The sequence below is a fragment of the Lacerta agilis genome, chromosome 9, assembly GCF_009819535.1.
Source record: "Lacerta agilis isolate rLacAgi1 chromosome 9, rLacAgi1.pri, whole genome shotgun sequence".
NCBI classification, from domain to species: domain Eukaryota; kingdom Metazoa; phylum Chordata; class Lepidosauria; order Squamata; family Lacertidae; genus Lacerta; species Lacerta agilis.
This window is the reverse complement of record NC_046320.1, coordinates 35,921,378-35,937,008: the sequence shown is the minus strand read 5'-3', so window position 1 is coordinate 35,937,008 and position 15,631 is coordinate 35,921,378. Positions and strand designations below refer to the sequence as shown.

The following is a 15,631-nucleotide window of genomic DNA, read 5'->3' as shown; positions in this document are numbered from 1 at the left end:
TGATTGGAGAAAGGACTTGTACTCTTTGTACAGTATGAAAGAAGACACAAAACCTTTCATCGAATCAGGTATTACATTGTGTATGTTGGAAATTACTTCATTTTATAATGGAAATACGTGTCATTGTGATGCATGGACAGGATAGTGAGAGTCTTATGTATTTGCAGGATCCCCAAGAGGGGTGCAATGTGTCACAGTGTGCAGAGTGCTGCACTTTCTATGGGGCTCCTAAAGGCTTGAGGAGACCACTGGATTATAATATAAACCTGCACACTACTCCAACACAGATGATTTCTGTGCAAGTTTACTCTGCCTTTCAGACTATTTACTTTTCCCTTGAGAACTGAGTTTCCATAATCACAACCCAAACCTTGGGTTCTGCATTGAAGGGGGTTGGACTAGATGACGCTCAGAGTCCCTTCCAACTCTTTAACCCTATGATTCTTGGTGACTGCATAAAATAGCAGAGATGCGATTCGAAGGATGGATATATCAAAGGGTCATATAGGATATGTAAGCATATGCACATGCATTCAATGAATCTGGATCATATAGCCACTTAATGTTCTAAGAATAGGCAACACCCCAATACACACTCAGTTTTATGTGTTAAAACACTTATGGCTATGACAAAAGATAATGGTGAAATGCAACAAATACTAAAACCTGAAGAGTTTGAAAATTCCTTTTAAAAGTTTGGTGTCATTTAAAAATGTCAGAAACAATTTGGCTACTATTAAATAAGAATAAGCCCCAATCCAACTTAATTCATTATATATTATTCTTTGTTCAAAGATGGTTACCTTAGGAGATTTAAGTTCTCCTCGCCGCCAGTTAGTATCAATTCTGTGCTGTCTGATGTAAGCACTTTTCCATGGACTATGAATAAAGCCAGGTTTTATTACTTTTCTCCTCTTGATATGTAATGGTTCATCAATTCCTATATTAAAACCAAAAATCAGAAACAGGCAACAAATGTCAGTTTCCTTTCTCTCACACCCTTCCTTCCAAGGAAATAAAACTATTAGCAACTTTGCTATACTCTAACATTATTTCTCAGTTGACAATACTCTATCCAAATCTGTTCTGTACTTTAATCCAGCCTTTCCCAGCCTGGTGCCCTCCAGATGTTTTAAGCTGTAACTCTCATCAGTCTCAGCCAGTATGGCCAATGGGCAGGGCTGACAGGATGTTCAAAATATCTGCTGGGCACCAGGTTGGCAGAAGCTGCTTCCACCAATAATCATTGCCCTTTAAGTATCTATCTGTAAAGCCTATACAGTGGTACCTCCAGTTACGGATGGGATCCATTCTGGAGGCCTGGCCGTATCCCAAAGATTTCGTAACCGGAGGACCGCTTCTGCGCATGCGCGAAGCATGCAGAGCACTTCTAAGCATGTTCAAGCGGGAAACCCACTTCCGGGTTTGCCGCATTCGCAACCCGAAGATTACATTCCCCGAAGGTCCACTGTGCTGAAGTATCTATCCACATATCCCCACCAACTCAATCCCATCATCTCTTCTTAAATATCAACTGTTACATCTCAAAACTCCATTTTCTTCAAAGATTATCAAGGCTCTTAGGTTATGCTATGCTTTTAATAGGTTATGTTATACTCTGGATTATGTTATGTTTTAAAAGATTATGTTTTAATAAGGATGAGAGTGTTGGAGATATGTGCAAATGTGTATGGTAAATCCGGTCTTTGGGTGTTTGATTTTCGTTGTTGTGTATACTGTGTATATACGGACAATGACAATAAATAAATAAATCTTAAATATATGGTTTCACTTTTAAGCTTTCCATAGTTCTAAGATTTGTTTTCCTGAGATCAGCAGACTGTTTCTTGCTGCTTATGTCCGCTCAGCTAACCCAGATTTAGTGTAGCATCTCATACTACTTACTTAATTATTTCCTTTGGGCACTTGGATTCAGAATTTTATGCCACTGACACTAATTATTTTTTAAAAATTATCTAAGTGCTTTTAAGCACTGTTTCTGCCAAAGGTTTTGTATATCCCAGCTCAATGATTCTATGATTTCTTTCTTTCTTTCTTTCTTTCTTTCTTTCTTTCTTTCTTTCTTTCTTTCTTTCTTTCTTACTAAAAAGATAGTCTTAGGTTCTGTGTTATCCTCTCTATCTTTACCCTCTGGTGCATCTCATTACTAGCTTGAAACTCTGGTTGCTGGAACATGTGGATAAACATCTACCTGTTTGTTCTCTAGCCATTTGATCTCACAATCCTAGCAATAACGTACGGTAAGTACCAACAGACATTCTTTTTATGTACAGAGAAAGCTTCTCCAACTTCATCCACTTGGTCAGTCTTTAACATAACAGCCAGGTTTCACATCTGGAGAGTCTTTCTTAAACTTATATTTTCTCCAGGGAAAAACAAGAACAACAACAAGCAAGAGCTTATTTTCGTAAGTTGCCTTGAAGTAGTTTCACAAAAGTATATGGTAGAAAGGCACTGAATTTAATTAACACTGGGCTTTCTGATTTGTTTAGGCACCTTTGAAAATTCTAACCTAACCAGATTGTGCAATTGATAAGAAACCACTAAAATAACCACTTCTTGCTTTCCTCTGGGGGTTATTGGCTGAGAATACAAAAAACTGCCAAATAGAAGTTTTGCTTGCACTTGGTAGGCTTCACCTTCTGAGTTTTTTGAATCCTCTATTTCTATTGGATTTAAAACAATTCTGCTTCCTAACCTGCACAGTTCATTAATTTATACAAAGTATAGTTAATTTAGCCTGCAACTGCTACGTATATGGATTTTTATTGCTGGTGAAGATACACCTACCACATAGACCAAGCACAATGCACAAAACATGTTGGAATTGTGTTTCCATAAAGGATGTTCAAAAATCTTATTTTTTAAAAAACCAACTTTAATGATTGAATTAATAGTTTAATGAACTTTACCCTCCTCTCTGCACTTCTCTCTCCACAGAAGATTGTCTTCTGCCAGAATTCTCCAGTATCGACATGTCTGTGCTGCCTGCAGCAGGTCCTTGGGTTCCAGGAATGAAAGCACATACAGAGCCAACTTAAAAGAAGAAGAAAAGAAGTGAAGATTAAACTCATTCAGGTTGCTGTACTTCAGGGATTGTACTGTGTCTTGTATATTCACATAGCCAAAGATTAACATGGGCACAGTGGATGCATTAGTAGAACAGACTGTTAAAATCAGAGAAGCCAAGACAGAAGGATGATCTATTAAGGCATATTAGTGGGGTCATAAATACCACATGAATATGGGACAGAACTGATAATTTAGTTTAACGCAATGGCTTTGGAAAGTTTTCCGAGGAAGGCAGGCAAAACCGTAACTGCATAATACTTGTTTAACCTGTGTGACAAGGGTGTACCAGTATTCTCTGTAGCTGGATATATGAAGCAAGTGATCAAAGGTACATGGTCCAGTTGCAGGGGGGGGGGGAGAGCAGGAAAAATTAGAAGACTTCAAGCGAATGGAAAGACTGTTCCTACTTCAGCAGTCTTAACATGCACAGAGAGATAAATGAAAATTGGCAGTGTTGGACCAGACTGAGGTCTCAGTGTATTTCCCATGGATTTAAAGCAGCCTACTGGGTTGGGGGGTGGTAGTCTGATTTGGGAGGAAGTGTTTAACTGCACACCCTCCACTGCTCCACAGTGGTGGAAAAGGGTTAAGCACTTCCCCCTCTCAATGTCTCCAGCAATCCCCTTTGCTAAGACTTAGAAAAATGTGTGTGCTGAGGTGGAGGAAGAAATGAGAGAATCACCTGTCACTTGTTTTGCTGCCTGCTGGCCACAAGGAACAGTCAGCGGGTAGCTGCCTGAGAAACTTTGAAAATGTGGAGGTGGGGGGGGGGGAATGTGGGAATCCTTCCATTGCTGCTGCATTTGTTTTGCTGCCTGCTGGTATATGAAGAAGGCAGCTGCTTGAGAGGGGTCTCAGCTGAATATGGGGGTGGGTGGAGGATACGGCAACCCTTCCTTGTTTTCTGCTGCATGCCCTACTACAGCAAAGATTGTTCTGAAGTTGTTGGGCAGAGGGGAGCCCAGGGCAGAGGCATCACAACGATAACCTTGTTCCTGGTTGACATCAAGCAGACACCTCTCTTTCTACAGTGCCTGCTTAAAGCATATTTGTTTAGGCAAGTCTATCCAGACACATAGAAGTTGACATGTTTTAATCTTTTACTGTTTATTTTACGGTAATTCTTTTTAAATGTTTTGAATTGTTTTTAGCTGTTTTAATCGATAATTTTAATATTTCTTGTAAACTGCTTAGAATCAAATGGTATAGAAATTTTGTTAAACAAACAGCAATTAGATACATAAAATCAGTTTCAAATCCAATAATATTATACTGTTAATCTTAATTATTCTATAACCTAAAGAAATTAAGGTAGCTTGAATACGTACAGAACAAACTGCATACATACATAAAAAGGCAAGACAGAGTGGTGATCATTACCTAGTAGAATGACCACTTTTCCATTGTCTCTCTCCACCCCCCCCAAAAAAATATGGTAATTGGCTAGCATCCTCTTTCGCAGCATTTCTTTGGAAATGTTCATCATGGCAACACTGTGTTTTCTTTTGCTTTGGTGGAGGCTAATTTAAAAATTACGAGTGCATTGTTTTTTAGTAGTTTTGCATACTGCAGTTTAAAAGTAACGTTTGAAATCAAAGAATGGTGTACAGTCAAACCCTGGTTCCTAAACTGCTCTATTTTGGAACGTTTTGGCTCCCGAATGCTGAATACCCAGAACTGTTCCGGTTTTTGAATGCTTTTTGGAAGCCGAAAGTCCGACGTGGCTTCCGCTTGAGCGCAGGAAGCTCCTGCAGCCAAACACAAGTCACGCCTTGGTTGTTGAACATTTCAGAAGCTGAACAGGCTTCCAGAACAGATTACGTTCTACAACCAAGGTTTGGCTGTATTTAACAGATAACTAAAGGGATAGATAGGAGTAATAAAAAGGTAGGAGTGTGATATAAAAACTACACAATTATTTCACAAGTCTCAATTTATGAGTGCTGTACAAGAGATTTATAATCTAACACATGTTAGGAAAAAATGGGAAGTGGAAAGGGACACAATAAAAGGGAAAGATTAAATGATGTTTAAATGTCTTAGGTGGGGGGGGCAATATTTAACATTGGTAGGTGGTAGTTGTTAAAAGTAGTCATACAATGCCAGCGTTTAGGATATCAGAACCATTGAAGTAGCAGATACTGTTCCTCAAATGGCCTAATATTTCCCCGCAGTTTAAATCTAATGCCTTTGTGTGCCCTGAGGCTTCTTATATGCATAGTCACATGGTACATCTGCTCCTCCTATAGTTGATAAAATCAAGGCTTCCTTTGTAAACACAGCCACTCTTCCCATGGAGGGATTTTAAACAGACTCTTTATCTTAGGAATAAAGGGCTTTATATACCTAAACATTTCTTTGATAACTAAAATCAACAACTGAGCTAGACAATTGTGAAAGAGAGAGAAAATGTCAAAAAAGGCAAAAGATTTATACAATCTAAAGAGAACCCAGAGTATAAAAGAAAAAATGTCATGGCAAAAACAAACACAAAAACCCATTAACCACGGGTGCAAACAGCAATTCTTCTCTAGCTAAGAAATGATAAATAATTTAAATTATTGGTTTTCTATCTTATTTCACTGCATTTTTCATGAAAGAAGTGTAACAATTCATAAAATAAGTGGTACTCCTATGTGATTTTTTTTTAAGAGCGCTCAAAAACTAAGACTAGGGGGCAATCATTTCAGAAGGAGTGTAGATGGGTTTGAAATTTTACCTGGTCCGATTACATACAGACCCAAAGATTCTCAAATTTTGGATGAGACTGAGCATGCTCAGGAAGCATCCATCACCAGTCAGATGCATGGAGATTCCAGTGTCCAAGGTCTCCTTGGCCAAAAGACAATTAAAAACTGCCACTGTGATCTGGAGGGCTTGTAAAGGACACTTCTGAGCATATTTATGAACACCCAAGCCTTAAGAAAGAAGTGTACAAGATCTCTGCTGCTGCCAGCTACTCATTGCCTGCTTTTCATAATAAAAAATTGCTTAGGAAAAGAGTGTTGGCGGCTGAGTTCCCCTAGGCTTAAACTTCCAAAGCTCTCTCAGGCTGCCCTCATAAGTACACTTACTTATCCAGAAGTAAATACTACTAAACACAGTGGCACTTACTTTGCATAAAATGCAAAGAGGAAAGTACCCTGAGCTCAGAAATAACACCAAGCTAATTACAAGGCGAGCTGGGAGCAGGGGGAGAGAAACAGAAAATAGAACTAGCACAAAGAAACCGCAGGCTAGTCAAGATTTCTGGGTTCTTGCAATCAACGTATGTATAAGGTAAGTAGCTACAACAGAAACAGTACCCATAGAAAGAAACAAGGTAAAAAAACTATTATGTTTCACAAACTGATAGCTCAGTTAGTTAGAGAGTGGTGCTGATATCACCAAAGTTGCAGGTTCTATCCCCATAAGGGACAGCTGCATATTCCTGCATTGCAGAGGGTTGTATTAGATGATCCTTCCAATTATGATTCTATGAAAACTACTGTCGTGCTTTTATGAGAATATGAGGATTTTAAGGAAGTATACAATATTACTATTACAGTTTATTGCCCATTAAAATGGTTTAAAACAGTTTAAATTACAGGAATAAGGTGGGTCCTAAAATATTCACATATACTGTATTACATTGTACTTTAAAAATGGAAACCATCAAACAAAACCAGGAAAAACATTCTGCCAGGAAAAGCTACGCAAAATGCAGTAGATTTAATAAGCATGAGGTTATGCCAGTCATGCCAGGAAAGAACTCTTAGTGATTCTTCTCAACTCCTTTCCAGTCATATAGCATGTGATCAGAAAGCCTGTTCCTTGTTTAAGAGTCCCTTGTGCACAGAACCACATTAGCATTTTATGTTTGGCACTTCTGCACAAACAAATGTTTGCTCAGACATCAATAGCCATGCCAAGCCACAAGCAGCACATAGCCTCTGGAGCTTTTCTTGGATTGAGAAGGACAAGCCTGTAGATTTCTTGTCTGGATAAAATGGTGTACAAAGCCATGCAGAAGAAAAACCAGTTGTATAACCCTGCGGTTTATTCTCAAGTCTCCAGTAAGCTTTGTGGGGGAATCAAGAAACCTGCCGTGTATTAAGAGTGGTCCAATGGTGTAACCAACCAGGCAAATCAAACTAGCAGGAGAGAACAATCATATCCCCCTCTCTCTCACCGCCTGCCACACATCTGGCTCTTTCATCTAACAGGAATGGCAGCACTTCCCCAGTATTCCTAATTTTATTTATCAAGGTGGTGCACAGCAAAATCACAGAAGTATCATAAAACTTTAAAATCTATTTTTTTAAAAAATATACAGAACAAATGGCCAACAATGAATTCTTAATTGTATAGTCTACCCAAACCAATATATTGTTACCTCTTGCACTGAAAAGGAAATTTCATCCTCTTCCTCTGATTAGCAACACACACCTTAATTGTATGATATCAAATAGAAACATATCTCCCACCCCCTGGCAACCTGGTCTCTTTGCTGCAGCCATAACGATGCCATTGAAAAGGTTACTTTAGAGAATTTAAGGCAAGTGTTTTCACTCTAATACTTTATTTAGAAAACCAGTATGAATGTCTTTAGGATACATAACATTCATTAAAATAACTTTCAATAATTAACAAAAACTACAGGAAAGAGAGGATGTAACAAGCTTTCTCTAATGCATAATGCCTAGCATGATAGTAGGTGGTGATATTTACTCATGTTGTAGGAATTTCCCCATACCAGTCCCATAAGCACAACCCTACACACATTCTTCTCAGTCACCCCAGTTACCCCCTTTTAGAACGGCCTCTCCCTGTAGATAAGGGGAGTTAGGCTTGGAAATCCCGCTTCCTTTTCGGGGAAGCAGACTCCGTCCATTCATAAAACAACATTCCTGAACAGCGCCCCTGGTGGCAAGCTCAAGGGTACTGCAGGCCTGTTATCTGACAAGGTGATAATACAATGTTTCCGAAGTCACTCGACCGTGACTGATCCACTCAAAGAATGTAGCAACTCTGTTATACAATGTTTCTATATGTTTATTTGTCACTTCCTTAACTTTCCCACTCGCTTATAAAGTCCTCGTTGAAAATCTAGCGGCAGGGTTGACCTGGAAGCCGGTCAGCCATAATCTGCGAGGCGTAGCAGCACGTCCGCAGCGGACTCAGGAAGACGGTTTTCCCGACTCAATACCGCCAGACAGGGTACATCTGTTTAACTAAGAACCACCGCTCGGGAGTAGATTCAACTCAAAAGGACAGTGCTCAGCTCCTTCCAGAGGAAATGACACCTTTTGTTTCCCTGGAAAGTGTATCCAGGAGGGGCATGACAGAGAGCAGCTCAGGTTCGAAACTGCTCAGGTTTCTGCTCCAACCCCTCCCGTCTTGTAAAATATTCGGATGTAATCTTAGGGGTGTATCTTGGTGGGGGGGGAGGTAATAAAAGTTGGGGACACTTCTTTCTCGGGGCTTCCATCTTTTCCTACCTGTGAGGAGTGGGAGCCCTGTCGCGACAGTTTTTGTCCTTGAATAAAGACCAAGCCTACTGGCTGCTGTTTGCTCTGACCTTTGGTTGTGGTCTCCAATTTGTCCAAGCAAGCCCTCGGATTTCTCCGTTAACACTCATGTCTTTGTAGTTATTTGCCTACTTACTCTCAAAAAGGAAAAAAAGGCACCTTTGGCAGTGGTATTTTAAAAAAGAGAGAGATCATTAAGAATCCAAGAAACCTGTTGTACAAAAGAGCCTTGAGTTTTTTAGAATCATTTAATTGTAAAGTACATCAAAGATCATCTAGTCCAAGCTCTTGCCATTGCAGGGATTCTACTACATAGCATCACCGATAGGTGGTTGTCTAGTCTCTCCTTAAAAAAAGATCTATATGCCAACTGATCATGATGTCTTGGGAGGATCACTCTGTCCAAACACTGTAAAAGGTGTTTCTGTATACTCACTTTTCACACCTAAAGCAACGTTTTGCTAAAGGGACAACAATACAGGAACAGCAAACTGGCATTCTTTTTAGCCTGTCTTTATATCACAGGGCTGATTTCTACAGCATCTCACAGCAGTTTAAATTAAAAAATTAAATTAATTGTAAAAAAACGAACAAATTTTACTGAATAAAACCAGCAATCAATTTCAAAACACAATCATTGTAGCTACACAAGAACATTTCTGATTGGTTGAGGCTTGAAGAAGAAGTAATGGCAGAAAGCCTGAGAAGTAAAATACTACATCCTATAATGATGCCTCAACAAATGGGTCATTATGCCATACAACATAGGCAACTAGGAAGCAGGACTGAATATGCGGCAACATGATGTGCAAACAGGAGTGGCTCATTCAGTGGGTTGGGGCCACAGCAATAACCTCTTGGTGGTGGTACTGCTGCTGCTTCCTGGAAAAGGGAAAAGTGAAGTGGTGGTGATGTCAGGGCTGTGCACATGCACCAGCAGAACCAATCTGGCTTCTGACAATCCCAACTTCCCTTTCACAGTAAGTGGAAGTGATGACCCTTGCTGAGAGGCTACTGCTGCAGCTCTGACTAACCAAACAAGCCCCAGGGAAACCATATATTTACCATATCAGGTTTGTTGCCACCTCTCTTTGAACTCCTGGTGACAAGTGGGAAACTTTTTTTAAAAAATTGTCACAGCCATGTAGGCTGTAGGAAGAATAGAATCATGAATCCCAATGCTGAATTTAGTAAACCTTTGTCATTTGCAAAATACGCAGGAATCCAGGTCATGGCTATGTTTGTTTAGAAAGTTCCAGTGAGTTAAATATGATATAGCTGATGTCTTGCTAGCGTAGGTAGGGTGCCAGGCAACCAAACAACAACAAGCCTCAAAGGGTGAAGGGTTGGATTGGGCAAAACTTATTACACACATTTTTTAAAAAAACTATCTGCCCTAGAGTATAAATAACATACTCTTAAAAACAGTGATCATTAAGCCATGCCAAGAGATGTGGGTGTGGGGACTAAATTAGTTCTCAGTGTGACGCAGAATGTTGCTGAAATTTCCTTTTATCAATCCTGTTTTTTAATCAAGAGCAATGCAAGAACTAGCTAAAGGTTTGGCAGTAGTTGCCTAAAGCCTTGCTAATGTTCTGATGTCCTTGGAGCATTATTGGCAATCAGTAATACGATAGCATATATGCACAGTTGACTTATTAACTTAGCATATTTGTATGTGAAAATTTTTCAGCTATTATTCTTCATGGCAATAACCCATAGATCTTTTAAGAGGTGATTTAAACAATCAACTTAGGAAAGAAACAGGCACCACTGTTTGTGTCAATTATTCCTTGGATGAAATCTTAAAATTGCATATTTTTTTTAAAGATAGCTGTACACTTAGCCTTTCCTTTTCAATTTTACTTAGCAATTCCTGAATACAGCTCTGAAAAAAGCCTTCTTATATAAACTATTTTGACTACTGATTACCGGTGTTCCAGTTTTAGTAGAAAAGTAATACCTTCTACAAGAAAAGATTTTAATTAAAACCAATGTCATTTATTTTTAATCAACTTATTCAAGAAAATAATTAACAAATTATAGACAAAATTGTTTTACAGTAAAAGTATTTGTTAAGTGTAAGCATCCCGTGTACCATAATTACAAACACCGAGATGCTCTGACCAGTTTACACCAAGAGAAAATTTTAATTCAAAAACACCAATCCAATATAACAATATAGTAGTACAGCTAGAGCTAAAAGTGAAGAAAAACTACTAGAGACACTAATCTCATCCATTCCAGTAACTACAATTAGTGTTTGGTATTGCACCTTTTGTAGTTGCTAAAAGAACCCAGAGAAAGGAGTATCACTAAACCATCATTAGGTTGTGTGTTCTCAATGAAGAGCACTTGAGTTAAGAACTTGCTTCCAGTTGACTTAATCTTATTTGTTGACCTGGGTTGTGAGTTGCAAAAGCGTTCACCTGGTCTTTTCGTTGTTTGTTTTGACTGATGATGAGAATAAGGAAGTATAAATATTTTATTTTTAGTCCCAGGCCGACTTACAATAATATTATTTTGGGGCGGTCTCATAATATGGAAGATGTTTTCCAAGCATGGGAGTCATATATTAACACAACAATGTTCTTATACTTCGTACTGTAAACTAGCCCTAGTCATCAAAATGCCAGATACAGGACGGGAAGGGGGTGTTGATAGTTACCTTCCAGTATCCATCTTCAGACATGACTGAATGCACTAGTTACCAACTTTATAATGCTGCTCACGCTTCTCACAAATTATCAAATTAACCTCAATGGGACCTAGATACAAATGAATTCTGGACTACATGCATACTTATCCTATAAAACTGAATATAATTTGATTGAAGAAGTTATATGGGTGTTTATTCCCTTCATAAAATGTAGTAGAGATAAAATGAAAAGCTAAATACCTATTATGTTTTTTAAAAACCTTAAGAGTGAAATCATCAATGGATAATAAATCAGCTCTTGAAAGCTCAGGGAAAAAACCCCTTACATATAAGAAATGACTGTCACAAACAGCAGGGGACATATCCTAGTCACTGAAACAAAGTCACTGGTCTCAGAAGCATACATTAATCTGAAAATTACATTATTAAGTCATGGCAGTTTATCAACTTGCAGTCCTCTTCAACGCCAATTAACAGTGTTACACTGACAACAATGAATACTATAATTAGCAAGGAAATGCTTAAAGGTGGCAGATGATGCATTACATAGGCAAACAGTACCAGGAGCCCAGTATTAAGTGATAATCCTCACCTCTTTGGGGAGCAAGGAAATGAAGTCTCGTTGAAATTGGGGCTCGATCACTTGCATCATATGCTTCACTTGTGTTGGTTCACAACTATCAATCAATTCATCTAAGGCAAGTAACTTCTCTGGCCCACTCCAGCTCTGTGAAGTGCAAATATATGTTTAGTTTCCATTGTATTGTTTTCATATATTAATGCATTCCAAAAATGTAATATTTGAAAATTGCTATGGAATATACTGAAAAATTATTGCAATACCACCCAGAATGGTGAAGAGTTTTCAAATGTGAAACAGGTGTTCAACCATACAAATGTTCCTTAGAAAAATAATAAACTTTAAATTAAAAAGGAGAGGTAAAAAATATATATATCCAAACTTAATAGTAGTAACTTCATTTCAGGTTCATTTGGCTTTGTTTATTGCAAAAAATAATAATGTTTTTATAGCCATGTGTACATCTGCCACAGTGCAATCTTCCTGATTCCTGGCTCTAAACCAGTGTTTTGTAAACATAATTTTACATTAGGAAGAAAAGAGGGAATTTTGTCTGGTAATTTTCTTACTTCATATTCCTACTAACGGGCATAATAAAATTTGATGGTTTTAATAAGGCACTCATCTGCAAACACAGCAGATTAGCAAAACCATTTGCAGAAGAATTAATAACTGAAGATATAGCACATCTTCTCTCAAATTCATCTGGGCTCAAAGTTTTGATTTGCTACACAAATGCCATTTATGAAAACCATTTTGGGGAAAACAATATAAAAGGAGATAACCTATTCTAGAAGACACTTCAGGACCACTAAAAGAAGTTAGAAAAGATCGACAAGTTTTGAAGCAAATCACTGTGCTTTTGACAGCATGGAAAGCAATATGTAATGGCATACATATTCTGTCTAGCATTATTATCTTATTAGAGCCAAACAGGCTAAAGATATTTCAATTCATTTCTTTCAATAGATTCCTTTAAGTATGACTAGATTTGGCTATTGCCCATAAATTGTGTAATTCTCTTGCTTATACCGTTAAAACAAAATACCTTCTCTTGAATACTAGTAAATAAAACTCCACGCACGTTAAGATATGTTAATACAGCATTATCCTAAACATTAATTTCCACGTGCTACATTTAATTCCAGTTTCTAATTATTCAGTCCAGACACTGAGATCCAACGCCGAGGGCCTTCTGGCGGTTCCCTCACTGCAAGAAGCAAAGCTACAGGGAACCAGGCAGAGGGCCTTCTTGGTAGTGGCACCCATCCTGTGGAACGCCCTCCCATCAGAGGTCAAAGAGATAAGCAACCTTGACATTCAGAAAATACCTAAAGGCAGCCCTGTTTAGGGAAGTTTTTAATCTGTGACATTTTAATATATTTTAATATTTGTTGGAAGCTGCCCAGACTGGCTTGGGGGACCCAGCCAGATGGGCGGGGTACAAATAAAATTATTATTATTATTATTATTATTATTATTATTATTATTATTATTATTCTGTGAATTATGGCTATAAACCTAAACCACTGTCTAGATTAGCAAACTTCTACTATACTTTCATAGGAATGCCTTTCAAAGGCCAAGATTGGTTCCACCAATGCATCCACACAAAAGTGATATCACCATTGCCTTTCTCTCCTAGTAAGTAGCAGTAACACCAGTGCCAGGAGGCTGTTACTGCAGCTCTGCCTCACTGGCTGAGCCACTATATTACTTCATATTAATGCATTTATACAATCAAAACTGGCACACAAGACAATATACTCCCTGAACAATTAACATAGCTATCAAACTCCCAAGCAGAATGTGCAAGAATGGTATAAATGAAATTTCCACATCTGTTTTATGATGAAGATGTACCGGTATATATTCCTACCCAATAGTTGTCATAATTTGCTGTAGGGTATCATACACTGTCATTTTTACGTTATACTGATTATGATTATAATTAATGAGGGATAGGATGAATATGTTGGAAATGGACACAAATAAATCAGAATTAAACAGAAGCACAAAAACTGAAATGGCATTACATGAAAATACCTGTGAATTTACCTTTACCTGCTTCATATTACTTTTCAAAGAAAGGTTAAATTCACAGAACCAACATGTCAAAACTGAGGGGGGCGGAACTGAATCTAGAAACAATCTATAATAGCTGTTAATAATATCTCTTTAATACTACAGAAACTGAGGCAAAATCTGAAAGTATAACAACTATCCTAAGGCTACAATCCCATCTTTTCCACAATATAATGCTAAATAGAAAAAAAAACTGTGGAAAAAATTATATCCCTATAATCTCGGACTTTAAGACAGCAATGTCCATTTATCCAGCTTTGTAAACTAACTAAAAGGAATAAGTATAATATAGTTTCATATTATCAGTTAGAAAGATTTACTCCTGGGACATCGCACACATTGTCTTTCATTTTAAGGAAATAAACTGATAATCAATTTAAAAAGCTAAAGAGAAAATGTGTTTCTTGCCAAATATAGTTATTTCTGTTGTGGTAAGCAATCTTAGGATAAATATTACTTTAGTTCAAGTGAAAAACAGCATATCTGTATGCAGTGGTGTAGCGTCTATGTGCTCCTCTGAGTGACATCATATCTCCAAAATTGCTCAGGCTACATCGGACACAGTTGTCACTAAGTGTATAGCCTTTAAAACAAGTAATACTACTTGAAGTAAGAGAAAGTGCAATTGTACGGCTGGTGGAAAAAAATGTTTAACATTGGTATTTAACTGAGAAGCACTTTCAACTAACCCCATCCTTGCATATAGTTCTAATACTCAACACCTATTCAAGGCCTGAATTTCTTTTCATACTGCTCCACTCACAAAACATCCACATGTACCACTGATAATATTGTTTCGATGCACAGAGGAGTGTCAATCTGAAGGTAAGTATTTCATAGCTCATGGTCACATCAAGTATTATTTCTTTCTAAGTACTCTGAAGCATCTAACTCCTCACTACTTTTATTTCCCCTCCATTCCTAAAGAACAATAAATTTGTATACTGCAGAAACCAGTTAATCAATCATTAGGACAAACTTTCAGGAGACCTCCAGACTTTTATGATTCGTTGTGATAAGTCACATAGGGACTGATGGGAAGGGAGTCAAACTCCTTATACAAATACATCGAGAATTTGGCGATTTACAGTATTTGTATTTCATAGAATCATAGAAACGTAGTGTTGGAAGGGACCCTGAGGGTCATCTACTCCAACCCCCTGCAATGCAGGGATCTTTCCTGGGGGGAAATGACTGATTTGTAAAAGCAAACATAAAAAATAATTTAGGATTGGAGAAATTTATAAACCTACTCTAAGTGGTGAGGTGTGTGCTTACAAATATTTAATCTCTGTGCTTAACCATGTATAAGATACTGTACAAACATGCTTGGCACAATTGGATGCCTTGGTATTTTAAAAAATGGGTAGGGCTTCATTTGTAGTTAGAAGCATAAGGTACATAAAATGTGAACTGACTGGGATGAAGATCTGCCTTGCAAATAAAACTGATACCGAAACATTAAATAGAGAGAATTATGAGGCTTGAATTGATAGATGCTAAAACTAACTTTAATAAAATTGCTGTAAAATATAATCTAAGCATACAGTTTACCATTGGTAAGAAGTGCTTGCACAGTTAAGGCTAAAGCTTTTTCTTTCCCCTGACCTTCCACTTACTGTGTATACAGAACAACTTCTCCTTCCTGTTCTAACCTCCACATGCTCCCAAATCTGCTTGGTTTTTCCCAACCCGCGGAGCATA

The 15,631-nt window shown here is 37.9% G+C and overlaps 1 protein-coding gene across 5 annotated transcripts in view; it reads right to left on the bottom strand.

Annotated features, from left to right (window-relative positions):
• Positions 1–15,631, bottom strand: part of FBXW7 (F-box and WD repeat domain containing 7) — a 116,322-nt gene that overhangs the window by 11,844 nt on the left and 88,847 nt on the right. For all 5 annotated transcript variants that reach the window (XM_033160432.1, XM_033160435.1, XM_033160431.1 and 2 more), the window contains 3 exons: positions 11,855–11,989; positions 2,934–3,057; positions 804–940 (listed from right to left, as the gene is read on the bottom strand). In XM_033160432.1, the coding sequence (XP_033016323.1) occupies positions 804–940; positions 2,934–3,057; positions 11,855–11,989 (396 nt within the window). The remainder of the gene's footprint in view (positions 1–803; positions 941–2,933; positions 3,058–11,854; positions 11,990–15,631) is intronic.